We start from the raw sequence: 27,993 nt of genomic DNA on the forward strand, positions 1-27,993 counted from the left end.
TGATCTTAATTCAGTATTGCCAAATTTAACCTATAAACCACTATAAACTTAGAATTATTTTCTTGTTGATAATTCCAATTATAATAGCTGTGATTACAATTACATAGAATTATAATTTCAGAATAGTTTAAATAGTAATTATATAATAGTATATATTATATGTTATATATATTAATATATAATAGTAATAACCCAAATCACAAGAATTTCTATCACATAATAATAAGCCAATCTTCTCAATTCTTAATTTGAGCTGATATTATTTCACCTGTAAAAATTTATTGGTTAGGGGTGCCTGGGTGGCTCAGTGAGTTAAGTGTCCAACTTCAGCTCAGGTCATGATCTCACGGTTTGAGCCCCCCCTTGTCTCCCTCTCTCTTTGCCCCTCCCCTGCTCACACTCTCTCTTTCTGTCTCTCTCTCAAAAATAAATAAACATTAAAAAATTTTTTTAAATATTGTTTCTTAATGTTTCCACTAACATCTTCGGCATGTTTTATTTATGCATTTATTTATTTTTCTCCATATCATTCCAATTTTAGCGTATGTGCTACCGAAACGAGCACTGGCATGTTTTAAATATTTCAGGTTTCCTTGTATTATTATCAAGTTTTGGCTAACATTTAACTCGTGTTCTTGTGTGTGTTTCCAGGCCTAACTCACCCAGAAGTATACCCCAAAACACTATTTCAGGATATCAGACACAACTCTCTCTGAAGAGAGCTCTATCACTCATGTAACTCATTTCCTTCTAGGGTGGGGGACTCTAATTTTTGACTGGTGCCAGTTGGATTGCAGTTCTTATTTCCTTGGGGTCCAGCAGCTTTGCTCACAGCTGCACATCATGTGGTCCTATTCTTTTTTATTTTTATTTTTTTAACGTTTATTTATTTTTGAGACAGAGAGAGACAGAGCATGAACGGGGGAAGGGCAGAGAGAGAGGGAGACACAGAATCAGAAGCAGGCTCCAGGCTCTGAGCCATCAGCCCAGAGCCCAACGCGGGGTTCGAACTCACGGACCGCGAGATCGTGACCTGAGCTGAAGTCGGAGGCTTAACCGACTGAGCCACGCAGGTGTCCCTCGTGTGGTCCTATTCTAACAGGAGTTGTTGCCGTCACTGCTTTCTGCTAGTTCCAGGAAAATCTTTTTTACCTTTCCAAATCCCAATACCTCCTTCTCGCCACTGCCTCTCCTCTTTCCCCCATCAACTTTTCCAACTTACAGAGGTTTTTTTTGTATGCCCCCTCCCCCCCAACCATTTGGAGGGGTTCTTGAATGCAAGTGTTCCTGACTGCAACCAACAGAAACTGATTGTGCATCCTTTGGGCAGGGAAGGAATTCTTGGAAGGACAGTAGGTAGGTGTCAATGTGAGGCTGAAGATCTTGGTGAGCAAATGAACAGCACCAAGGGGAGGTGGGCAGCTGTAAGGACAGCCGTGGTCATGCCATGGGGACAGCCTGCTTGGAAGGCTGTGTCACTGTGGCTGCTGAGCACTGCCCCTGGCACTGCTGCCATCATTGCCTCAGACATCAGAGGCTGCCGCTGTCACCTCTGGAACAGTCAGCTTCTTTGCATCGCTTCCTCCAGACCCATGGTTCTAAGCACAGACTCAGATGGTTGAGCCTGGATCATGCAATCATACGCTAATTTCCAAGGCATGGGGCTCTGTTTCCTACCACAGCCGGCCGTGCAAAGAAAGACTACATAGTAAGGGGGTTTGGATGTTGACCACTTCTCAAAAACAACCCAGCAAATACTATTATAGATCCAAGTCTTAGGTAAATGGTGTTCTTTTCCCCAAACAGAAGAAGGGAGTCATTTCTGCTCTCAAAGGGATGAGTGTCCCTTTCTCTTTCACAAGGAATACCAGCTGCCTGGAGTTTTCTGATATATACTGACATATAATTAATTTTTATAGTTAAACGATATGAATTTGTAAATATTTATATGTTTATTATCTTTATATTACACTTAAAATAACTGGATAATATATTATATTAATATAGTATAATTAATCTATGTTAATGGTCTCCTTAGCAACCATCTCCAACATAGGATTAGGATAATTGTATTTAAAAAAATTTTTTTTAACGTTTATTTATTTTTGAGACAGAGAGAGAGCATGAACAGGGGAGGGGCAGAGAGAGAGGGAGACACAGAATCGGAAACAGGCTCCAGGCTCTGAGCCATCAGCCCAGAGCCCAACGCGGGGCTCGAACTCACGGACCGCGAGATCGTGACCTGAGCTGAAGTCGGAGGCTTAACCGACTGAGCCACGCAGGTGTCCCTCGTGTGGTCCTATTCTAACAGGGGTTGTTGCCGTCACTGCTTTCTGCTAGTTCCAGGAAAATCTTTTTTACCTTTTCAAATCCCAATACCTCCTTCTCGCCACTGCCTCTCCTCTTTCCCCCATCAACTTTTCCAACTTACAGAGGTTTTTTTTGTATGCCCCCTCCCCCCCAACCATTTGGAGGGGTTCTTGAATGCAAGTGTTCCTGACTGCAACCAACAGAAACTGATTGTGCATCCTTTGGGCAGGGAAGGAATTCTTGGAAGGACAGTAGGTAGGTGTCAATGTGAGGCTGAAGATCTTGGTGAGCAAATGAACAGCACCAAGGGGAGGTGGGCAGCTGTAAGGACAGCCGTGGTCATGCCATGGGGACAGCCTGCTTGGAAGGCTGTGTCACTGTGGCTGCTGAGCACTGCCCCTGGCACTGCTGCCATCATTGCCTCAGACATCAGAGGCTGCCGCTGTCACCTCTGGAACAGTCAGCTTCTTTGCATCGCTTCCTCCAGACCCATGGTTCTAAGCACAGACTCAGATGGTTGAGCCTGGATCATGCAATCATACGCTAATTTCCAAGGCATGGGGCTCTGTTTCCTACCATGGCCGGCCGTGCAAAGAAAGACTACATAGTAAGGGGGTTTGGATGTTGACCACTTCTCAAAAACAACCCAGCAAATACTATTATAGATCCAAGTCTTAGGTAAATGGTGTTCTTTTCCCCAAACAGAAGAAGGGAGTCATTTCTGCTCTCAAAGGGATGAGTGTCCCTTTCTCTTTCACAAGGAATACCAGCTGCCTGGAGTTTTCTGATATATACTGACATATAATTAATTTTTATAGTTAAACGATATGAATTTGTAAATATTTATATGTTTATTATCTTTATATTACACTTAAAATAACTGGATAATATATTATATTAATATAGTATAATTAATCTATGTTAATGGTCTCCTTAGCAACCATCTCCAACATAGGATTAGGATAATTGTATTTAAAAAAATTTTTTTTAACGTTTATTTATTTTTGAGACAGAGAGAGAGCATGAACAGGGGAGGGGCAGAGAGAGAGGGAGACACAGAATCTGAAACAGGCTCCAGGCTCTGAGCCGTCAGCACAGAGCCCGATGTGGGGCTCGAACTCACGGACTGTGAGATCATGACCTGAGCCGAAGTCAGATGCTTAACGGACCAAGCCACCCAGGCGCCCCAAGGATAATTGTATTTTAAATAAGAAATGTACGGCACTCGTTCCAGCAGCCCGTATGCTAAGATTGGAATGATAAATAAGAAATCTAGAACTTCAAAATCTCTAAAACGTAACATTTAAAAACATTTAAACAGGGGTGCCTTGGTGGCTCAGTCGGTTAAGTGTCTGACTTTGGCTCAGGGCATGATCTCTCCGTCCGTGAGTTCAAGCCCTGCTTCAGGCTCTGTGCTAACAGCTCAGAGCCTGGAGCCTGCTTCAGATTCTCTCTGCCCCTCCCCCACTAGTGGTCTGTCAATCTCTCAAAAATAAATACGCATTTAAAAAAATGTTTTAAGCCACATTTAAACAGATGTTAAAGGGAGTGCTCAATAGTAGGGAAATATTTTTGCTTTGGAAGGCTAAATGTATGTACTTGAAATACTCCACAGCTACAAAGAGAAACTCTGCACACTTTCAAGGATAGTGTGGTCAAATACTACGTCAGTCTGTCACTTAGCATAAGGTTTTTGAGCATTAAGATGTTGACAGTCGCTCTAATATCTCATCTGCTTTAGAGTGTAATAGTTGGGAAACAAGACGTTTTCCATAAATGTATTTTCCAGGTAACTGGGTATCAACCTCAGCACTGATTTTTTTCACTCTGATTGTTTAAAATTCTTTTTTTATGTTTATTTATTTGTTTTGAGAGAGAAAGTGTGTGCAGGCATGCTCATACACACAAGCAAGGGAGTGGCACAGAGGGAGGGAAAGAGAGAATCCCAAGCAGCCTCCACACTCAGAGCCGAGCCCACGCGAGACTCAACCTCACAACCACGAGATCATGACCTGAGCTGAAATTAAGAGTCGGTCGCTTAACCCACTGGGCCACTCAGAGAGTTCACAGAGTTGTACACCCATCACCACAATCAATATTAGAACATTTTCGTCACTTCAGAAAGAAACTCCATACCCATTAACGCTCTCTCCCCAACACTCTTCAAGCCCCAGACCTACGTAACTGCTAATCTTTCCATTTCTATAGATTTGCCTATTCTGGACATGTCATATAAATCGAATCATGTATGTGGCCTTTTGTGACTGACTTCTTTCACTTAGTATGTTTTCAAGGTTCATCTGTGTTGTAGCATGTATCAGAACTTTATTCTTTTTATGGTTGGATAATATTCCATTGTATAGATATACCACATTTTGTCTTTCTACGTATCCTTCAATGGTTGTTTTGGCTGTTTCCACTTTTTGGCTATTGCAAGTACTGCTGTTATGAGCATTCGTGCATATATTTTTATATGGCCCTACATTTTCATTTCTTTTGGGTACCTACAAATGGAACGGCTGGGTCATGTGATAACTCCATGTTTAACCCTTTGAGAAACTGCCAGACAATTTTCCAAAGTTTCTGCACCGCTTCACATGCCTGACAGAGACGTGTGTGAGGGTCCCAGTCTCTCCCCATCTTCGCCAGTACTTGTTATCCGTCTTTTTATTTTAGCCATCCTGGTGGGTGTGAAGTGATAGATATCTCATTGTGGTTTCGAGTTGCATTTTCTTGATGACAAATGATGTTGAGCATGTCTTCATGTGCTTATTGGTCATTCGCATATCTTCTGGAGAAATGTATGTTCACATTACTTTGCCCATTTTTTAATTGGTTTATTTGTGTTTTTGTTATTGAGCTGTAAGAATTCTTTATGTAAGTTAGTCTGTTCTTGATGACCTAGAGCCCTGTTGTGAGCATCAATGACTGAGGGTCACTGCGCATGGGTTATGGACCCCTGCAGGGCTGTCTTCCCTATTTTAAAGGGCAACATGGCATGGTCAGGAGGAACTAAAAGCAGTTACAAGAGCATGCCCTCGTATATTTACGTTTATCTTTTTTTCTTACTCTCTGCCATCGCCCCTTATTCTCAAAGGGGATAAATAAAGAAATATTTATTATTACTCTAGGTAGAGGCTGAGGATGACTCAGTTAATCCCATGTATGAGGTGCCCGTCTTTGAGACAGCATTCTGCTGTGTTTTGGTTAATGATAGTTGCCAGAGATTTGATTTCTGGAAGAATTAGGTGGCATTTTACATAAGTAGAGGTAAGAAATTGAATACGATGGGATTAATGAGGGCAGGGTTTGGGGGAGGTGAGTCTTCAGTGAAATCACTAAGGTAGTGACAATAACCTGGTGGAGAAGAGGAGATCCCTGCAGGAGAGACTTTGCAAGATGTGTATGGGAAATGCATCGTGGGTGCAACAGATCTTGGTAACTATGGTGAGAAGCAATGAAGAGGAAGAATGTCCTTCAGAGTGGTGAAGTTTGCCTGAGTTCAGCCTTTGCACTCAGTAGTAATAATTGGTTCTGACAGGTCAATCATCCTCTGTTGTGCTAGTGTGAGAAAAAAAAAAAAAAAAAAGATCACTCCTCCCTGTTTCCGCTCACCAGCTTCCCCTCCTCTGCGGACCCCACCCTGCCCCCAGCTTGTGGCTAAACTGCCCAACTGCCAATTAAAACCCACACTTCCCAGCATGCCTTGCACAACCCAGAAGACCCCATCCCCACCATTCATTCTGTTCATCAGCTGAAAGCAGCCGTAGCAAATCAGCTTCCAGATTCAGGGCGTCTACCACAGGGCCTTTCGCTCTCTGGGGGCCTCTCCTCACTACCTCCCCCGACTGTGGCTGAACCTGCTACCACTTGATAGCAAACCACACTTGACACAGGAACAGGGAGGAGAATGGGGCCCAATGCTCTGCGCCTCTACAAAATCAACAAAGTTGTGCTTCTTCTCCTCCCACAACAGGCTGCTTCTGAGCCTTCCGCCCTTCCTTCCTCTCTCCCAGGGTCTCAGGAGGCCTGGCAGGGCCCCCAGTGGTAGTCTTCTTTTTGACGTGTAGAGCTTCTGGGGGTGAGTGCGTGTAAAATGAATTGGAGAGCTTTTGACTGGTGCTCTGTAGCAGTTTGTATGCGCTTTGCCCCACGCCAAGGCCTCTTGGGTCTCCAGAACCAGCACTTTCTTCTCTCTCTGGTGCTCCCTCCCTTCTAAGGAACCCACTTCTTGTCCTACAGCTGACCTCCAGACCCTCCCTGTTTGAGGAATCCCACCACCAATTTTTTTTTTTTTTTTTTTTTGGATTCTTTTGCTTCCCTGAGCAGCCAGGACCTTGTCTCATGCTTAGGCCTTTTCTTCTCCCGGCATGCTAGAATGCCCTAGCTGTTGGGAAACACGGGCAGACTGTGGAGCAAGCCAGGCTTCAAATCCTGACCCGAGTCCACCATTCTGAAATCTCTGAAAATCAAAGGTGTTTTTGTTTGTTTTGCTTTGTTTGTTTTTGGTGTCTTTTGTTTTGTTTTGTCTTGTTTTGGTGAGTTTGGCACAGACTTACTGGGTTGCCAAACCTGACCTGAACTGACAAAACCCTATTTTGCTCACTTTATCGTTTGCCCACTTAGTATAAATATTCATGTTTGTTGAAAAAATATTAATTTGTTGATTTCGGGGTGTGGTTCTAGACCCTGTTGAAAGAATTAGCTAGCATATGCACTGTGTTAGCCTTGTAAATCATGAAAGATCATGATTTTTTGAAACACTTTTGGCCCCAGAATTTTAGGATGGGTTATTTTGGACCTGTACTATAATGCCACACAGAAGAGGACTGGATAATTGTAGACATCCAAGTGAGAGAACACCACAGAGCTGATCAAAATCACAGCCATGAAAACTTAAGGGTATAGGAAAATAATTGCAATGCATTGTTATAAATTATTTATGTAAACTTTTAAAAGAACACATGGAATCTGAATTTTGTATTTATTTCTGAGAGAGAGAGAGAGAGAGAGAGAGAGAGAAGAGAGCATGCACAAGCGGGGGAGGGGCAGAGAGAGGGAGACAAGGAATCCAAAGCAGGCTCCAGGCTATCAGTACAGAGCCCCATGCAGAGCTCAAACCCATGAATTGGGAGATCATGACCTGAGCTGAAGTCAGTTGCTTAACTGAATGAGCCACCAGGTGCCCCTAAACTTTATATTTAAAAAAACATATTACTTATGCATAGAAGAAGCTTGGAATGCAACATAATGTTAATAGAGAGTTGTCTCTGTATTGTGCCTCCATGGTTGATTTTCTTCTTTTTAGCCTTTCCAGTGTCTATGTGATGCTGTTATAGTCAGCAATTTTTTTAAAAAAACCACTAACTTACTAAAAACAAGTTGGTACTAACACTTTTTACTTTGTGGCCTTGGGCAAGACATGCGACCAACCACATGACCCCAATTTTCTCTTCTGTAATTTAAGACTATTAGTACCTACTTCACAGAGTTGTTGAGGGACAATGTATGTACCTAGGCAGGTGGCCGTGATTTTTGGACCTCATGTCAAGGTCTGCTTTATCCTCCACCAGGCGTGGGCTGCCCATTGTTTTCTTACAATAGCACAGGGCAAGTTCCCCACACCTTGCCTGCTATGACTCCTTGTAAGCAGGGATGATCAATCAACAGTCCATTCAGGTCTGTCTGTCAGTTGCCTTGCCGTTGTTGTAGTCGTCTTCTTCTTCTTCTTTTTCTTCTTCTTCTTCTTCTTCTTCTTCTTCTTCTTCAAGTTTATTTATTTATTTTGAGTGAAAAAAAGAGAGCAGGAGAGGGACAGAGAGGGGCCGAGAGAGAGGGAGATGGAATCCCAAGCAGGCCCCATGCTGTCAGCACAGAGCCCAATATGGGGCTTGAACTCACAAACTGTGAGATCATGACCTGAGCTGAACTTGGCTGCTTAACCGACTGAACCACCCAGGTGCCCCACGTTGCCTTGACTTCTGCCACATGCAGAGGGTTTTCCACTCTGCCAAGTCTTATGCCAGTTGTGGACCCGATCCCATCTCTGCTCATCTCTACTGATCCCTCTGCCAGGGAAAATAGATATGTTTATATGGCACTGCATGCTTTGCGAGAGATATTCAGCACTGACCCTTCCTTTCTTTCATTACCTTCTTTCTTGAAAGAGCAGTTGTCCCTCCCTGTGTTTATTTTCATATGCCTAGGCACTAATTAACCAGCACCCTGGGTCCTGACCCCACCCCTCTACTTAAAAACTGCTGCTTTGAAGATCATTCATTCGCTAGTCCATGTACACATACAAGCACCCGATGTGTGTCAGCAGTGAATAAAAGTTCTTTCCTTCAGGGGCACCCAATGTAGTTGGAGAGGCAGACAATTAGTGAGTACATTTATAAGATGTTAGCCAGTGACATGAATTTAAAAATGTTATGAAGAAAAATTAAAGTAAGGGAAAAGAAAGTGATGCAGGGGTGCCCTTTTAGATGCTATGTTCAAGGAAAGCCTCCTTGAGGAGGTGACATTTGAGCAGAGGCCTAAAGGAAATTAGGGAGTGTGGTGTTTGGCTATCTGGCGGAGGGAGAGGGCATTCCAGGCCTAGGAAAGAGCAAATGGCAAAAGCCCTGAGACAGAAGCCTGCTTGGCTCAAGTGAGGAGCTATCAGGAGGACAATATGCTCTGAGTGGAGCAAATGAGGAGGAAAGTGTTAGGGTATGAGATCAGAAGGACAGAGAGGGGACCTCTAGGTTCACAGCCCTCCCAGGAGGGTAATCTGAAAGCCCTCCCTCGTGTAATCTGAAACTGGCCCCTGTACTCAGAGGGCAGGGAGAGACCTAAGAAAGGGCAGGCTGCTCAGGGTTGGTAGGTGGCAATGTTAATAATAGGTATGGGAACTTACATAAAAGTCCTGTCCTGAGCAGCAGCAGCAAGATGAATGGATCCCCGCACCCACCCTCCAATCTGAAAAGTTTATAAGGAGGCCCCGACTGGGCACATAGATACCATGCAGGTGTTTTCAACATCACATCACCATCTCAAGGCTCTGTCCTTGGAGGAGACTCTGGGAATGGGAAAGGAAAGTGGAACCCATATTCCAAAGGACAGGGGAGGGAAAGAGGAGCCTGTGAGTGCCTAGGTCCAGCTCATGGGTCTGTCAGTGATCATGTCTTTTTTGATCACATTCCCCAACAGAACCAGATCACGCAAGGCGTTGAGCCCATGATAAAGACTGAGATTTATTTTATTATTTTATTTTATTTTATTTTATTTTATTTTATTTTATTTTATTTTATTATTTATTTTGAGAGAGAGAGAGGGAGAGAGAGAATCCCAAGCAAGCTCCACCCTGTCAGCACAGAGCCCAACGTGGAACTCGATCACTACCCAAACCAAAATCAAGAGATGCTTAACCAACTGAACCACCCAGTTCCCCCAGTAAGGACTCAGATTTATATTCATCAATTGTGAAAAAGGATTTCTCAATGACCAATAAGTGACTTTTCTTAAATCTTCAACCTCTCCAACTGCTCTAGAGCAAATGACACTTCAACCTTCATTCATTTAAGAAATTTTCTGTTGCTAGAGGCACCTGGGTGGCTCAGTAGGTTGAGCTTCTGACTTCGGCTCAGCTCGTGATCTCACAGTTCTTGAGTTCAAGCCCCATAATGGGCTTGCCGCTGTCACACTGTCAGCACAGAGCCCACATTGGATCCTCTGTCCCCTTCTCTCTGCCCCTCCCCCACTTGTGCTCTTTCCAAAAATAACAATAATAAACATTAAAAAAAATTCTGTTGCTAAAAAACAAAACAAAGAAACAAAGGTTCCCTGGATGGTTCAGCCCATTGGGCATCAGACTCAATTGGGCTGGGGTCATGATCTCACAGTTCATGGGATCGAGCCCTGCATTGGGCTCCATGATGGCAGCGCAGAGCCTGCTTGGAATTCTCTCTCTTTCTCTCTCTCTCTCTCTCTCTCTCTCTCTCTCTCTCCCCCCACCTCTCTCTATGCCCCTCCCCTGCTCTCTCTGTCCCTCTCAAAATAAATAAGCATTCAAACAAACAAACGAAAACAGACTCATGCAGAAAACAATCTGGTGGTTGTGAGAAGGAAGGGGTGGGGCGATGGGAAAAATAGGAGATGGGGATTTAAAAGGTATAAGACACATCAAGGAGATGGAAGTGCACAGCATTAGGGAATATAGTTAACAATATTGTAACAACTTCGTATGGTGACAGGTGGTAGCTAGTCTTCTCACAGTGATCACTTCTTACTCTATGTAGATATTGAATCACTATATTGTACCCCTGAAACTAATACAATGTTGTATGTATTGTTCACCAACAACACTTCAATAAAAAGAAAGAAAGAAAGAGAGAAAAACCTTTGCTGGGCACCCACTAGGTGCTAGACCAGGTATTGCTAGGGATGCATACCAATGTGAACAAACCATAGTCCCTGCCTGCCAGGACCCCCTGCCCCCGGAAAGGCAGAAGTGGAACAAGAACTGCCCGTGTGCAGCACTGGACAGAAGAACCTTGATCAGACTCCTGCAGACGTGCAGAGAGATGCCATCACCTCTCCTACAGTCTCTCCTTGGCATGACTTTATCTCATGCATCACCTTCCTGATCTCTCCTTCGGTCTTTGACCCCACACCCAGTCCCATCTTGTAAGCATGCAGTTCAGATGCTGCCTTTTCCACAAAGCTTCCTTTGGAGTCACCCAATAGTCATGCACCTTTCTCCCATGACTCTCCCAGCACCTGTCTTTGCATGATTCATTCCCTCCCAACTCTGCCCTGAACTGAACCATGCCTATCGTGTGTGTCCCTCCCCATCAGTGTCACAGTGCTAGCTGCACCTTGGCACTGACAGGATACTTCTGCAGGAATCTTGTCGTCTTTGCCCCACACGAAATCTTTGATCATATGTTGATACTGTCAGTATTTCTAGAAAAGGAAGAGGCAGGGGCAGGGTCCACACGGAGGTCAGTTACTGGAATTAGTGGCTGAGTGAGGCCATGGGCTCATTATCCTAGGAGAGCTTTGTGAATTGTGTAAGTCCCCAACTCATGGGCAACAAGGAGCAGGAGGTGGGGACCTGAGGATTTGAGACCCACCCCCTCCCCAAACGGTTACAGCAGAGGAGTAAACAAGCCAAGAAGGACCTTCAGCCAAGCCACCCTCCCTCACCCTCAGTCATTGCATTGAACCCTAAGCTTTTCCAGGACTGGCATCATGAGGGGTTGAGTGGTTCCACTGTGGGCGGTGGCCTCTCCTCTTTCCGTTTTTGACTTTTGGTTCTTAAAAACTACATTCCAAACGAGGGAAATGAAACTACTGAAGACTCTCCCCCAGCAGCCGGCTGATGTGGGGCAAGAGAACAATTCCCAGTTAAGGCCCCAAAGGAAATCCCCTCCCTGTCATGTGCCGAGGCCAGGAAAGTGGGGGAGGCACCAGCTCAATGCTTGGCCGGGCCCAGCTACCAAGGTATAGGGCCAGATGGAAGGGCTGCCCTGTCTGTGGTTGGGGCAGAGAACCCAAGGTGGACTAGAAAACACCACAGGGAGATCTCGGTGGGGAGGCTTTGCAGAGGAGGGGAACCCAAGCAATGCCTTGGGGATGGGGAGGGTTGGGGTAGGCGGAGGAGAGGCCATTGCAAATAAGGGAAGCCTCTGACAGAGGGAATACAGAGTGGGGAACATTTGTTCTGTGTTTAGGGAAATTGTGAGCAGACCAGATTGGATGAACCCACTCTCTTCACTGAAAGGAAAGAAGGCTAAGAGGAAGAAGGTAGTCCCAGCCCCCACTGTCGTCAAAACTCAGGAGGCCAAGAAGGTGGTCAATCTCCTGTTTGAGAAAAGGCCCACAAATTTTGGCATCAGATAGGACATCCAGCCCCAAAGCGACCTCACCTGCTTCTTCAAATGGCCCCACTACATCTGGCTGCAGAGGCAAAGGCCTCTTCTCTAGAAACGTCTAAAAGTGCCTCGCATGGGGGTGCCTGGGTGGTTCAGTCGGTGGAGTGTCTGACTTTGGCTCAGGTCATGATGTCTCGGTTTGTGAGTTCAAACCCCGTGTCAGGCTCTGTGCTGACAGCTCGGAGCCTGGAGCCTGCTTTGGATTCTGTGTCTCCCTCTCTCTCTGCCCCTCCCCCACTTGTGCTCTGTCTGTCTGTCTATCAAAAATAAATAAAATGTAACAAAAAAATTTTTTAAAGTGCCTCTCATGATTAACCAGGTCACCCAGGCCTTGGACCGCCAAACAGCTATTCAGCTGCTTAAGCTGGCCCACAAATACAGACCAGAGACAAAGCAAGAGAAGAAGCAGATATTGTTGGCCTGGAATGAGAAGAAAGCTGCCAGCAAAGGGCATGCCCCCCTCGGTGGCCACCTGTCCTTCAAGCTGGGGTTAAAACTGTCACCACCTTAATGGAAAATAAGAAGTCTCTGCTGGTAGTGGTTGCACATGATGCGGATCCCATTGAGTCGGTTGTCTTCCTGCCTGCCCTATGTCATAAGATGAGGGTCCCCCACTGCATTATCAAGGTGAAGGCCAGACTAGGGCATCTTGTCTACAGGAAGACCTGCACCAGTGTTGCCTTCACACAGGATAACTCGGAAGACAAAGGTGCTCTGGCTAAGCTGATGGAAACCATTAGGACCAATTACAATGACAGAAATGATGACATTCACTGTCACCGAGGAGGTAACGTCCTGGGTCCAAAGTCGATGGCTCACATCGCCAAATTGGAAAAACCAAAGGCTAAAGAACTGGCCACCAAACCGGGCTGAGTGTGTGCTGTTGAATGTTCTGTACATCAAAGTCATAAAGAGTTCTCTTTCAAAAAAAAAAAAAAAACAAAAAAGACTGGTTGAAACCCACTTGTAGACACATGTTGAAGTGTGGGAGGTAACAATGACTAGAGGCTGGAGGCAAGACCAGGCTACAGGAGGCACCTGGACTTTCTCCCCCAGTTGACAAGTGTCCAGCTTCTTGCTTTCACCTCACATCTCCTCAGAAACCCTGGTGTCCTGCTTGACACTAAATTTGGCTTTGTTACAGTTGAGCAGGAGATGGGTACAAACTCACATATGGAGCAGGCTCAAAGAAAAAGGCTCAGAGTCCCCCAGACTGTCACCATCCCAAGGAGGGATGTGCTTGGCTAGGGCAGGGCTGGATGCAAGGTTGAACTCCAGAGGAAGTACCCTGATCCCCTCTGTCTCGACCAGCCTGCTCGGGAAGGGGTCCAATCCTGGGCTCTGCAGCCAGGGCTACAGCCTTGCTGGCATGAAAAGTGATCTGTCTTCAGCTGCAAAGCAACATTGGTTTCAACTGGAAGTCTTAGGTCCTTCCAGCTCGCTCTAGAGCTGTTGGTGCAATTTGCCAACCGACTGGCCTGTCTCCACACATCCATGAAGACCACTGGTTTTGTAACCGTTTTTGTTTTTGTTTTTTGAGGGGGTGGCCACTGCCTTTCTTAAGAGAAATTCTGTGAAGAATCTCAAAGCATAAAACATTTAAAAGTGGAATTGTTTGGGATGAGGAGGTAATGAAATGCCCGGAGTCCCACCAAGCAGTCCTTAGGCGCCTCTGAGGAACCCTTAAACTCGTTGAACCTGGTTTTAAGGTAAGAAAGGCAATGGCAAGCCGTGAAAGTGCTTTAAGCAGGGAGTGAGACACATTTTAGAAATGTGGATACACATGTCGGATACAAATGTCGGATACACATTTTAGAAAGACGCCTGCGGCAACTGGGTGGAATCTACATCGGAGACAGAGAGCCCTGACAGAGAGACAGGAAGCTACTGAAATGATCCAGACAGGAATTGATGAATCTAGACCCAGGACAGTGGCAGAAAGGATGAAGAGTAAGTTTGGCTTCCGAGTTAGAATCAGTACGAATGGGTGGCCAATTGGATGCGAGGGGTAAAGTCTTCCCATGAACAGTGACAGCCAAACAGGGAGAGAAACTGGCTGGGACAAAGGATAAAAATTCAGTTTAGGATATATTGCGTTGCAGCCACTCTGGGAGGAGTTGACTGACCAGCAGACAGTTAAAAACAAAAGTCTGGATCCTATTGGGAAGATCTTGGGAGAGAACGTTGGAGCTGGAGATTGTAATTCAGGAGTTATCAACATACAGGTTGACACAAAAGACACGTGAGTAGAAAATGCATTCCACAAGAAGAAAAAGGCCTGGAAGAGAAACTTCGTTCTCTTCCATTTGACTTTTATTGAGTTTTTCATTAATGTCATCATTATTACCATTATGAATGAATATTTTACGGCGCAAAGACAATTTCCTGGGTATTTGGAGCAGGAACGACTTACTCTTGTTCTCTTAGGATGGACATTCCAAGAATAATAATGCCATACAGAATCACAAGTCAACAGGCTACAAGAGACGTGAGCCAGCCCTCCAGGACACTTTAACCCTCTAGCTCTGATGGGAAAGAACAGAACTGAAGATCCCTTCCCTGACTCCTACTGTGGTTGCCTGCATTTCTCACTTGGGATGCAGCAGACACTCTAAATATTTTGCCTTCTCCACTAGATTCAAGTTCCTCGAGAACAGGAGCAATGAGGTAATGCACAGAACGCTCTTAGCATAGTAGTGCCTGACAGCCGATGGTGGCTATTATTAGCTCAATTATTCTTTTGACCTCTTGGCAAGAGCTAGCAGGGAAATTTGTACATATAAGGAAAAAAACTTAATCCATGCAACCTATGATCAAGAAGTTCATGGCACTTGATGGGGAACCTGGTGGCTCAGTCTTTGGCTCAGGTCATGATCTCACAGTTCATGAGTTCGAGTCTTTGGCTCAGGTCGTGATCTCGTGGTTCATGAGTTTGAGTCTCATTCTGGGCTCTGTGCTGAGAGCCTGCTTAGAATTCTGTGTCTCCTTCTCTTTCTCTCTGCCCCTCCCCCTCTCACATTCTGTCTCTATCTCTCACAAAGTAAATAAACATTAAAAAAAATTTTTTTTTAAGTTCATGGTACTCAAAAAGTTCACCACAAAACAATTTCTGTGTCTTTTTCTCTTTTTGATATGTGGGACACATAAAAGGAGATTATTAATAAACTATCTGAGTGGATGACTCTTCCAAAGGTGGACTCTCTCCTGATCGGAAAAAAATGCATATCCTACTAATATCCCAAGTCTGCTCCTGCTTGACCCTGGGCTATAACCATGGGGAAGAGTTTCTGGGTCAGCAGAGCTCATAGGAATTGGTTCACCACCCCTCAAAATCTCTAAGGCAAGAGAGTCAAAATAGATTAAAGACCTAAATGTGAGACCTGAAACCATAAAAATCATAGAAGAGAGCACAGGCAGTAGCTTCTCTGACACTGGCCATTGCAACGTTTTTCTAGATAGGTCCTTTGATGCAAGGGAAACAAAAGCAAAAATAAACTGTTAGGACTATGTCAAAATAAAAAGCTTCTGCACAGCAAAGGAAACAAGCAACAAAACTAAAAGACAACCTACTGAATGGGAGAAGATATTTGCAAATGACATCTGAAAAAAAGGTTAATATCCAAAATATATGAAGAACTTACACACCTCAACCACCCAAATAATCCAATTAAAAATGGGCAGAAGACATGAACAGACATGTTCATCATTGCTTATCAGGGAAATGCAAATCAAAACTACAATGAGAGATCACTCATATCTGTCTGAATGGCTAAAATGAAAAACATAAGAAACAACAAGTGCTGGCGAGGATGTGGAGAAAAAGGAACCTTTGTGCACTGTTAGTGGGAATGCAAACTGGTGCAGCCACTGTGGAAAATAGTATGGAGGTTCCTCAAGAAGTTAAAAATAGAACTACCCTATGAGCCAGCAAAATACTGGGTATTTACGCAAAGAATCCAAAAATACTAATTCAAAGGGATATATGCTTCCTTATGTTTCTAGAAGCATTATTTACAATAGCCAAACTATGGATGCAGCCCAAGTGTCCATCAATTGATGAATGGATAAAGATGTGGTATATATACCCAATGGACTATTACTCAGCCATAAAAAAGAATGAAATCTTGCCATTTGCAACCTCATGGATTAAGCTACAAAGTATAATGCTAAGCAAAATAAGTCAGAGAAAGACAAATACCATATGACTTCGCTCATATGTTAATTTAAGAAACAAAACAAATGAGCAAAGGGGAAAAAAAAGAGGGAGAGGCAAACCAAGAAAAACACTAACTATAGAGAACAAACTGATGGTTACCAGAGGGGAGGTGGGTGGGGGAATGGGTGAAAATAGGCAATGCGGATTAAGGAGTGCACTTGTGATCACAAGGGTGATTAAAATAAAACTAAAAAAAAAAAAAAAAAAAAAAATGGGTTTAAGGCAAGAAAGCCTGGGTAACCTTGGTTAGCAGTCCTGGGAGACCCCCCCCAAAATAACCAGACTCGTGGCTAACGTGCAGGCGGCCTGCGCGGGGTGGGGGGCCCTGCGCAGCCGCCCTCTCCCATCCCCCTGTCAGCCCCGCAGGGCAGTTCCCTCTAAGATGCCTGCTCTTGCGAGTGCTGAGTCGCTGAGCAGCTTGCTCTCCATGTGACTTCAGTTTCCGTCCGTTCCTTCCGCAAGTGCTAAAATAATCTGATGCCCCAGGGAGAGGAGGCAGCCCAGCCCCGCGTTCGGCTGCTCTCGAGGAGTCCGAAGCCCCGGGAGAGGATGCGCCCCGCGGAGCCGCCTGGGCCTGCGGGAGCCGTGAGTATTTCCTGCGGGACGGCCCTGCTGGGGTGGGCGAGCTGGCGCGCGGCTGGGTGGTAGGAGGTCAGCGTCCGTGGCTCGCAGCTCGGGACTGACGGGGAAGTTGTGGCTTGCTGCATCCAAACGCCACCGCTTTTGTGCTCGGTTTGGGGGCCACAGCTCCGGGTAGGTGGAGAAACCTCCCTCTGGGAGCACTTACAGCCCAAAAAGGTGGTGTGGGGCAGTGAAAGCAATGAAGGCTTCGGATTCCTCCTTTGGGGGTTTGAGTCCTGGCTCTCTAGGGAGAACTTCTGAGCCTCAGTTTCTTCATCTGTGAAATGGGAACACTAATGCTCCCTTCCTGGGCTGAGTGACTGGAGGAGGTGATAAGACTCTACTGTGAACACTCAGCATGCTGAGCGCTTGGACGGATCTCCTTTCCTGTCCCACGACGTGGATTGAGAATCACCATTTCATAGATGAAGGCACTGAGACTCATTTACAGCGACACATATTTATGGATGTCTTACATGTGTCGCTGCCTTCAAGGTATTGGGGATAGAACTTGAATAAGACAGGCAAAGCCCATTTCCCAGAGTTTTTGTCCTTGGGAAATTCTATAGGGTGTTGTTACTCGGACCCACAGCCAGTAAGTATCAGAGGGAACCTAGACCCCAGGCTTTTCTGGCCCCTTGTCCAGTGCTCTTCTGTAGTAGCCCTGGTGGCCTATCCATGTGGGCCAGATTATAGAGGTTCAGCTTGTATCCCTGTGCACTTAGGAGCTGTCATAAGTAAGGAGACACTGACCAGGCTTTACCCCAGAGAGAAGGTGGCCACGTGCCCAGCTATGGCTGGAACTATAGCAGGCTGAGCAGGATCTTAAGAATGGAGCCCCTGGAGAGGGCTGGTCCTGAGTGGTGCACTTCCAGGGGACCCCACTGGAGGTTTCTTCCCCGATGGGTGCAGCCTATTGGAGTCTGATGGGAGAAACATTCGGTACATAGAGCCGGCCCTGAGAGCCCCCATGTTGTGCCCCCTTCACCTACTGGCTGTGCTGCAGTAGACGCTGATGGTTTGCTGGGTTTTATAGCCCTGAGACTTATTTATTTTTCTTACATACCCCATAGGTTTGTACATGTATGTCTGAGAGTTCCTAGGGGTGATTAGAAAATCGTGGGCCAAGAAAAAAAAAAATAGAACAAAACAAAACCTTGGTTATTGCCTTTAGGTTAAAAGAAAACAAAACAAAAGTCTGTTTCACAAAGAGGGTGCTTCATCTAGTGGGCGCCCTTATAGGAACTTCATGAAAACCCATATAAACCTGATCCCACATAGTGCTTAAACCATTCATTCAAGAGCAGGGACTTCCCAAACAGAAGGCAGGGCCTGGGGTCTTTGGCCTGAGGCCTTTTTAGGAATGCACTGACCTCTGGCGCTGGCTTGTTTCTTCCTCACAGAAGAGTGATGCCAGTACCCGTTATAATTTTCATTCTGACTGCAGTGTGCATCCACACCACAAAGTATAAACTAGACTCTTGGATGGACAACTAGATGTACCTCACGCTATCCTCAGACCCACATTATAACCACAGAAGTTAGGGGACAGTGGGCTTTCAACCATGACTGTGAAACCTTGTCTTGCTCAGGACATGCTATATGCTCAGCGATGCTTACTGACATGTCTGGATATTAGTGCCGGATCTTTTTTGCCTTTGATAGAACTCCTTTATTATACTCATTTCCCACCCCTCAAACTATTCTTCGCAACATCACTGATAAAATGTCATGTGCTCAATGTGTAGGGGCTTCTGGGCTAGGTGAGGGGATGATCTCTGAAAGGTCGGAGAGGAGAGGGAAAAAGGACACTGGCACTTGGATCTTGTCAAGCTTCACAAGCAACTGTAAACCTGAGTTCAGGGGTCTTTTAGTTAGAAATGACAAAAACCTAACTCAGCCTGGCTTCAGGGGAAAAAAAATATTGTTTCAAATAACCAAAAAGCCTGTGTGAAATAGCTTCAGGCATGGGTGGGTCCAGGTGCTCAAACACTGCCAGCTTTGCCTTTTCCTGTTATTAGGCAGGTCCTAAAGTTGGTGGCAAAGATGATCCCATTCCTCCATGAATTCAAAGAACTGCAGCTCCAAGCTTAGTTCCCACAAGTTTGGCATCTGAAGGCAGGAACAGAAAGCCTCTTTCCCAATAGTTCTAACAAGAGTCCTTCTCTTGATTGTCATGGGCTTGTCATCTGTGATGTACCCACTGTAAACCCATCACTGTGGTTAGGGAAATAGGGGGCTCTGATGGGCCTGGTCTGAGGCCTCGTGCATAGGCCCCTCCTTGGAGCCAGGGATTGAGGTCAAACCCAAACAAATGTGGGCTTCTTAAGAAAGGAAGGGGGTTTGTTGCATGACAATGGAAATGTACTTAACACTATTGAGTTTTACGTTTAAAAATGGTTAATGGGGCGCCTGGGTGGCTCAGTCAGTTGAGCGTCCAACTTCAGCTCAGGTCATAATCTCCCAGTTCATGGGTTTGAGCCCCGCATTGGGCTCTGTGCTGATAGCTCAAAGCCTGGAGCCTGCTTCAGAGTCTGTGCCTCCCTCTCTCTGTCCCTCCCCACCCGATGAATAAACATTAAAAAAAATAATAAATAATAAAAATGGTTAAGATGGTAAATTTTAGGCTATGAGTATTTTACAATTAAAAAGCAACAAAATAAAAAAGGAAGAAAAAGGAAGAGGTGGTTTCCTCAAAGGGGAATTGAGGAGATGTTACCAGAAGGAGAAATGAGTGTGGGTAGGAAAAACCAACTGATTTCCAGAGCAAATGGAGTCAGGTGCTGACACCAAAGCGCATGTATCTTCTTGCTCTAATGCATGAGTGATTTCAGACCAACAAAGGGAATAAAGGAGGAAGTAGAACCCTGTCGTGTTCTCACCAGCGAGGTAGGCGTAAGGAGCAGAGCTAGTGCCTATGATGGGCTGAATGTGGCCACAAAGCCCTGTGAGGACACAGGGATGCCCCACATCCAGCCCCAACCCAGAAGGTCGCTGTAGTCAGGTGCTAGCTGTGTGCCCCAAGAAACTTTCTGCTGCCACCTCCAAGAAAAAAAAAGAATCAGGAGGGGATTTCTCCACAGAAGATAGCACTTGGGGCTCTGTCTTTTTACCTTGACTCTGTCCTTTTACCTTTTTACCTTGGGGCTCTGTCTTCTCAAGCAGGACCTAAATGTCTGAGGCAGCCCAGCACCCACAGTGCCGGCAGGGGCTCATCTTGATGTGCACATCATGTTCTCCAGTAACTTCATGTCACTCCTTTCTAGACGTCAGGCTGGACACTGGTTCCTTCTGGTCCTTCCTGTTGTTACTCCTCGTCTAGACCAGCTATGGTCCCTTGGGTCTCTCCTGCCTTTCCAATGTCTCCTTGGGGGTCCTACCAGATGCCAAGGCTGAGCTCTCTCCCTCAGGTCTTTCCTGGGTTGGCCCTGGGTCACCTCCTTCAGCTTTCAGACACGCTAATGGTCTCCTTATCACTGTCTAGGCTGACAGCTGTAGACCTCCTCATGGGACTCTTTCTCTTGTTCATGGGATGAACAAGGCCTCATGGGATGGCCTTTCTCTTGTTCTAGGTTCTCCAGACTTTCCCCAAGCCCTGAACTGAAGCTTCCATTATATTTAGTAATACTGGCTTCTTGTTTCCTTCTAAATTCCCAGGTTTTTCCCAGGCTTTGTAGCTCCTTTTGCAAACCTGTAAAGGCCTTCACCTTTGTCATAGTTATACTTCATGGCATTGACAGGTTACCCACAGAAGACCATGGCCCCATGAACACTCAGGGGTACTTACTATTCAGAATATCAAACACTGCATGGCAGAGGCACTGACCAATCGGAATGGACATTGTTATTAGAAGCAGAATCCTGGAGCCCATGTTGGGTCAGGTGTTAACCTCCCTGGCTGCTCGATCATGGTGGGGCCTGGCAGTTCCAAGAGAGGGGCCAGGCTCATGGGATACCTATTTGCCAACAAATACAAACCTGTGCAACCCAGCTGAACATTCACTCAACATATATTCGTCCCAGGCAGGTGCACATCCAGCACCTCCTACCTGGGCCAGAACTTGGGTTTTCGCTTGTTGAACAATTGATTTGGGTCTTTCTGAGCCTTGGACTTCTTATCTATAAAATGGAGATAATAAGCAGGGACTTGAACATAGATTTTCATTCCAGTATTCATAGAAGTCTTATTCACAGTGGCCAAAAGGTGGAAATAACCCAAATGTCCGTTGATGGGTGAATGGATAAACAAAATGTGATCTATACATACAATGGAATATTATTCAGCTACAAAAAGGAATGACATTCTCATACATGCTATGACATGAAGGGACTAGAAACCTGATGCTAAATGAAATAAGCCAGGCACAAAAGGGCAGATGTTACATGATTCCACTTACACAAGGTACCTAGGATAGGCAAATGTATAGATAAAGAAAGGACTGTGGGAGTACTGGGTGGCTCAGTCGGTGAAGCATCCGACTTCGGCTCAGGTCATGATCTCACAGTTTGTGAGTTCAAGCCCCGTGTCTGGTTCTATGTTGACAGCTCAGAGCCTAGAGCTTCCTTCAGGTTCTGTATCTCCCTCTCTCTCTGCCCCTCCTCCACTCATGCTGTCTCTGTCTCTCATAAATAAATACACTTTAAAAAATTTAAAAAAAAGAAAAAGAAAAAAGAAAGAACTGTGGTTACCGGGAACTGAGGGGAGGGGGAATAGAGAGTTCCTGTTAAGTGGGTACCGAGTTTCCATTTGGGATGCTGGATAGGTCTGGAGAAGGATTATGGTGAGATCGCATGGCAAAGTGAATGTATTTAATGCTACTGAACTGTACACTCAAAAAGGTTTAAAATGGTAGCTTATATGGGTATTTTACCACAGTGAAAATGGAGACAGCAACGCCTATTTTATAGAACTGTTGTGAAGTACTAAACGAGATCCAAGGTCGGTAAGAAGACTTTGCAACTTCATGCTGTTATTGCTATTATTATTCAATAGTGTTAAGTTATAATCCAATTGTTTTGGCTTTATCCAAGAATCCCCTAAGAATCATTGGTATCGGGCACCTGGGTTGTTTATTCGGTGAAGCGTCCAGTTCTTGGTTTCGGCTCAGGTCATGATCTCACCGTCCGTGAGTTTGAGCCCTGCATGGGGCTCCACGCTGACATTATGGAGCCTGCTTGGGATTCCCTCTCCCTCTCTTTTTGCTCCTCCCCCGCTTGCGGATGCGCTCTTTCTCTCTCAAAATAGATAAACTTGAGAAGAATATTATTTTAAAAATCATTGTTATTTTTGGCGGAGGGGATTTCTTCTCTTAAAATCACATTACTCCCATTCCTCTGTGAATTCAAATAAGTTGTAGTGAAAAAAAAAAAATCAGCCTTAGAACAGACAGCCACCTTGTCAGTGCAATTTGAGGGATTTTGAGAAAGACAAAATCATCTCCCCTACTGTCCTGAACCTACACCATGAAAACTTTATTACATTTCATCATTACCGATATAAAAGAGCCTTGTATTAAAGAGCATATCCGTGTAAAGAGCTGTGAAGTGTAAGATACCCATTAAAGAGCAGTGTATTAAAGGGATATCAGTCATTTACACTGCAGTGTAGACAGCTTTCCTCCTAATTCTGAGGACTCTAAAGCAGTGATTGTCAAATCTTTTTTTTTTTTAACAAGACAAACTTTTCTCCAAATAGCTGACTTTGCAATCTCGATTAAATTAATTAGATTGATCTAGAAGGTTGAACAAGTAGTAGCTTCATTTTTTGTTAAATCACTTGATATGCATTCTAAAGTTTTTAGGGGGAAGTATACTGATGACTGCAATCTATATCTTTTTTAAAGGTTTGTTTATTTATTTATTTATTTACTTACTTATTGAGAGAGCACAGGGGAGGGACAGAGAGAGGAAGAGAGAGGATCCCAAGCAGGCTCTGCACTGTCATCACAGAGCCCAATGCGGGGCTCGAACTCACAAACCATGACATCATGACCTGAGCCGCAATCAAGAGTCGGACGCTTAACCCACTGAGCCACCTAGGCGCCCTGACTGCAGTCCATTTATAAATGCATCAAAAAATGAGACGACTTGAGCTCCTAGGTGGCTCAGTCAGTTAAGCATATGATTCTTGGTTTCAGCTCGGGTCATGATCTCACAACTCGTGAGTGCCAGGGCCATGTCGGGTTCTGTGCCGGCAGTGGGGAGCCTGTTTGGGATTCTCTGTCTCCCTTTCTCTTTGCCTCTCTCTCGCTTGTGCTCTCTTCGTCTCTCTCTCTCTCTCTCTGTCTCTCTCTCTCTCAAGAGTAAAAAAAACAAAAGATCTTAAAAAAATAAGATGGATTGAAGGCTGGATAGAAGGATAGGTAGATCAATAGCTATGTGATAAAAACAAATATAGTAAAATGTTAATAGCACAATCTGTGTGATGGGTATACCAGCAATCACTGTCAAATTCTTTCAACTTTGCTGTGTGTTAAACGTTTTCATAATAAAATATTGGGGAAATGTCAAATTACTCACAATACCTGGTAACTGCTCATTTTGCTTTTAATAAACATAAAAATAAAATAACAAAACTATCAAAAAACTTCAATAAGAGCTGTAACTCTATGATATATTATTATGTTAAATGGATCATTGGGTCATTGCTCAACTGAACTATTAGAATGAGATGAGGAGGTGATATATGCACGGGGCTTTGAAGGATGAATAGGAGTTTGGCAGCTGGAGAAGACCAGAAAAAGGACCTTTCCCACAAAGGAAACAGTGTGTGAAAATATACAATTTAGTCATGGATAGCAAGTATCCCAGGTGGCTGGGGCTTGTGGCATTGGGCTGAATTTTGCTGGATTCACAGACTAGGTTTGAATCGCAGCTCTGACATTCTCTAACTACATGGCCTGAACCTTTGTGAGCCTCAGTTTACCATGTGTAAAATGAAGATGATAGCATTTATCTGCTAGGATTTTGTGAGGATTATTATATGTAAAGCCCTGGCATAGCACTTATCCCAAGGTGAACCCTCAATAAACATTAGCTATCGCAATTGAGAGCCTGGGAAGCAATTTGACAGCTTGAATACCACCCCATTGAGCTGGTCAGTTGTCTGGAATCTACATCATTTCTTTCCTCAGTTGGGCTCTTTTTCAAGGGAACCAAGGTTGGAGGGGCGGAGGCAATATAGTTCCACCCTGGGCCATAAGCCTTGGTTTTCACCTATAACCCCTTCCCTGCCTATAGTCTCCCACAGACTTTGGGTGGTCTCTCCTCTTCCGAACATCTCCAGATCCACACTCCACAGCTCAGATGGATGGGAGAAGGTACTGCCACTCTTCTGTTTTATTTATATCAGTATGAGCTCCCTGTTTGCACAGAGGAATTCTGCATTTAATTCTGACATGACCTTGTCTTACTAATGAAGTCTGCAACATTTCCTTATATTGACAAAGTTCTTCACACACATTCTCTCATTCAGTCCTGAAACAACCCTGTGAGGTCAGCATGGCAGGTATTATTGTCACCTATGACCACATTGGAGTGTGAGAGAGAAACCTGTGATATTGAAAGGAAATGACAAGTTTGAAACTAATGCATTGTTGGTAGGGTTCCTGTCCACAGAGATTATGTGGGTCTCTCCTAAACGAAGGTGACAACACATGCCCACTACCACTAGCCATGTAAGAGCAAGGTGTTATGGCCCCAGTGGGAGCATATTTGCATTTAAAACCTGTGGTCATGGAACAGGACAGGGCGAACTGACCTCCATTGGTTCTAAAGGGCTGACCCTGACCACATAGGGAAGCCGGCTGACTCATTTGTAGCCCTGAGGCCACAAAGTCGGGCAGGATAGTGTTTAAGCACCATTCCCTCCACACCGGCTGCCAGGAATTGGTTACAGGTAGAGCCCAAGGGAAGAAAAGCTGCTGTGGCCTCCAGCCTCCCTCCAGGCAGAGACAGAACCTAAGCCATTCCCAGATGAAGACCCTTCCCCCAAGAGTGGGTAAAGCTTGGCTGATCACGTGTGCTAGGCTGTGGTGCAAACAAGAGATCTATCTGTATTTTAAACCAGTGCTTGGAAACCACTGCACGGTGTTCCCTGTGGCACCTTGTCCATATCATCCCATCTCTCTGGCCTGAGTGTTCTCATCTCTAAAATACTGGCGGGTAGTTCCTTCAGAAATGCTACAATTCTCCTGAAGAAAAAAAAAAAAGTCAGTTGCTAGATTTGAACGAACATGCACGTGGCAGAAGAGTCATGTGCAACAGAACTGTCCTTTCTCACATAAATTCTTGGGGCCACACATCCAAGGAGCATTCTAACAAATTCAAATGATACTCCTCGCTTATTTGTGCAGGGGATCACGAGTTCTAGAAGTGGGATCCGAGTTCTGGAAGCAAATGCAAGCGGTATTTGCACGACCAGCTGGTTACAAAGCAGTGAGCTCCCACCTTGGGTGTGTTTAATGCCACAGGCAGGTTGATTACCTGCCAAGGATGACACGTTACAGATGACAAAGACTATTTTTGAAGCTTCTTTTATTTTTTATTTTTATTTTTTAAAAATTTTTTTCAACGTTTATTTATTTTTGGGACAGAGAGAGACAGAGCATGAACGGGGGAGGGGCAGAGAGAGAGGGAGACACAGAATCGGAAACAGGCTCCAGGCTCCGAGCCATCAGCCCAGAGCCTGATGCGGGGCTCGAACTCACGGACCGCGAGATCGTGACCTGGCTGAAGTCGGACGCTTAACCGACTGCGCCACCCAGGCGCCCCTTGAAGCTTCTTTTAAAACTTACCTTAATATAGTAACAACCCTACCACACAGGCATTATGATTCCCATTTTACTGGGGAGGAAATCGAGGCCAAGAAATTGAGTGATGTACTGAAGGCCAGGCTTTGAACCTGTTCCATTTGTCCCCTTAGCCTGGACTTTGAACAGAGCCAGGCTTTGAACCTGTTCCATTTGTCCCCTTAGCCTGGACTCTTTCTTCACCCTTACAGTCACCTTTCTAGAAGTTGGACTAAGAACATGCAGCCCAAAATCTAAATCCCTGAGGCCCTAAAAGAGAAAAAGAATTTCTATAAAACAACTTAGTTATTTTAGTTATTAGTCAATGATATTTTTCCTCCATTAACTCCAAATATCCCTTTAAGCACACTTACAGTAATTTCAATTTTAAGCACCTATAAGAAATTCTCTATTTTTGTGATATTTGTTAGGCTCTGATTACAACATATATTTTAATTTCAATTAATAGTATATCGATTCTATTCTTTTAAAACTTGTCTTGGGGCACCTAGGTGGCTCAGTTGGTTAAGTGTCCGACTTTGGCTTACGTCTTGATCTTGTGGCTTGTGAGTTCGAGCCCTGCTTTGGGCTCCACGCTGCTTGGGGATTCTCTCTCTCTGCCCCTCCCCTGCTGTCTCTCTCTCTCTCAAAATAAATAAATAAACTTAAAAAAAACTTGTCTGGATATAGTAATTGAAGTTGATTGTTGGAAAATTAGAAAACACTAAGAAACAAAAATACAGATGTGGGAAAAGTAAATATTAGGTGCAGTTCTCTCCACTGTTGAGATTCAGCTGTGTACCCTTTCAAGTATTTTCCATGCACATGCACATGAGTGCAGATTCCTTTAGCACACTTGGGATTATACCATACATCCTGTTTTGCATCTTCCTTTTTTTCTTAATATTTTATTATGACCATCTTTCCATGTCGCTAAATATATTGCCACTGAAACATTTTTAATTATAGCACATTATTCCTATCATATAGTTGTATCATAATGTATTTAGCCAATCCTTTCATTGTTGGACTTATAGATGGTTTCCGCTTTTTAAAATATTATCACTAATATCTCACTGAATATCTCAGTAAAAATATCTTTGCGTACATTATAATTCCTTAGGATAAACCCCTAAGAGGGGAATGATTGAGTCAAAAATAATCTACGTTTCAACATCTTTGATAAATTTTGTAAAATTGTCCTTCAGAAAAAGTGTGCCAATTTTCCCTCCCACCTTCAGGGTCTAAGACGATGCTGGGGGTGATGGGGACTCAAAAGCTATTGTGTTGCCTATGTTTTAACAAGTTCATTACTAAGAGAGAAAGCCAGAGAAGCAAATTGTGAGGTCTGAATTCACACATCACAGTTCTAAATGCCATGTTGCCCCAATCCTCAGTATGCAAGTTCTTTTTTAGATGTGTTCACCATCTGAACATTGATTCTATGCAAAATATAGGAATGTACTAATTCAACCAAAGATTACAGCTGGTTCTTCACTTTTATGACTCTTCTTTATTTTCTTTCACATATAATCCAAAACCAAATTTTAAAAAAATCTTTGGATTTAAAAAGCCACTGTTTGGACATTTATCCAAAGATATAGAAATAAGTCAATAAAGGCATGTGACTGTTCAACATCATTAGCCATTGGGGAAATGCAAGTCAAAATCACAAAGAGGCCACCTCACACCTACTAGGATGGCCGGAATACAAACGACAGCAAATAACCAGTGTTGATGAGCACGAGAAGGAAATGGAACACTCCTGCCCTGCTGGTGGGAATATAAAGTGTGCAGAAACTGGAAAACATTCTAGCAGTTCTTCAACGTCAAACAGAATTACAGTCTGACCCAGCAATTTCATTCCCAGTATGTATAGGCAAGAGAATTGAAAACATGGCCACACAAAGACTTGCACATGAATGTTCACAGACGCATTATTCATAATAGCCAAACGGTGGTAACAATTCAAATGTTCATCAGCTAATGAATTCATAAACGAATGTGGCAAGTTTGTCCGGACAATGAATATTATTCAGCCATAAAAAGGAAGGAAATACTGATTAATATGTGCTGCAACATGGATGAACTTCGAAAGCATTATTCTAAGTGAGAGAAGACAGACACACATTGTATGATT

The 27,993-nt window shown here is 44.4% G+C and overlaps 1 protein-coding gene and 1 pseudogene across 2 annotated transcripts in view; both read left to right on the forward strand.

Annotated features, from left to right (window-relative positions):
• The first annotated feature begins 12,021 nt into the window (after positions 1–12,021).
• LOC105260910 lies at positions 12,022–13,100 on the forward strand (annotated as a pseudogene).
• A 3,695-nt stretch (positions 13,101–16,795) lies between these two features.
• The window catches only part of NRROS (negative regulator of reactive oxygen species), a 28,133-nt gene continuing 16,935 nt past the window's right edge, over positions 16,796–27,993 (forward strand). The window contains exon 1 of one of the 2 annotated variants that reach the window (XM_006936156.4): positions 16,796–17,028. In XM_006936156.4, the coding sequence (XP_006936218.3) occupies positions 16,921–17,028 (108 nt within the window). In that variant the 5' untranslated portion in view covers positions 16,796–16,920. The remainder of the gene's footprint in view (positions 17,029–27,993) is intronic. The other variant, XM_003991754.4, reaches the window with a different exon arrangement.

Source organism: Felis catus, chromosome C2 (assembly GCF_018350175.1).
Source record: "Felis catus isolate Fca126 chromosome C2, F.catus_Fca126_mat1.0, whole genome shotgun sequence".
NCBI classification, from domain to species: Eukaryota; Metazoa; Chordata; class Mammalia; order Carnivora; family Felidae; genus Felis; species Felis catus.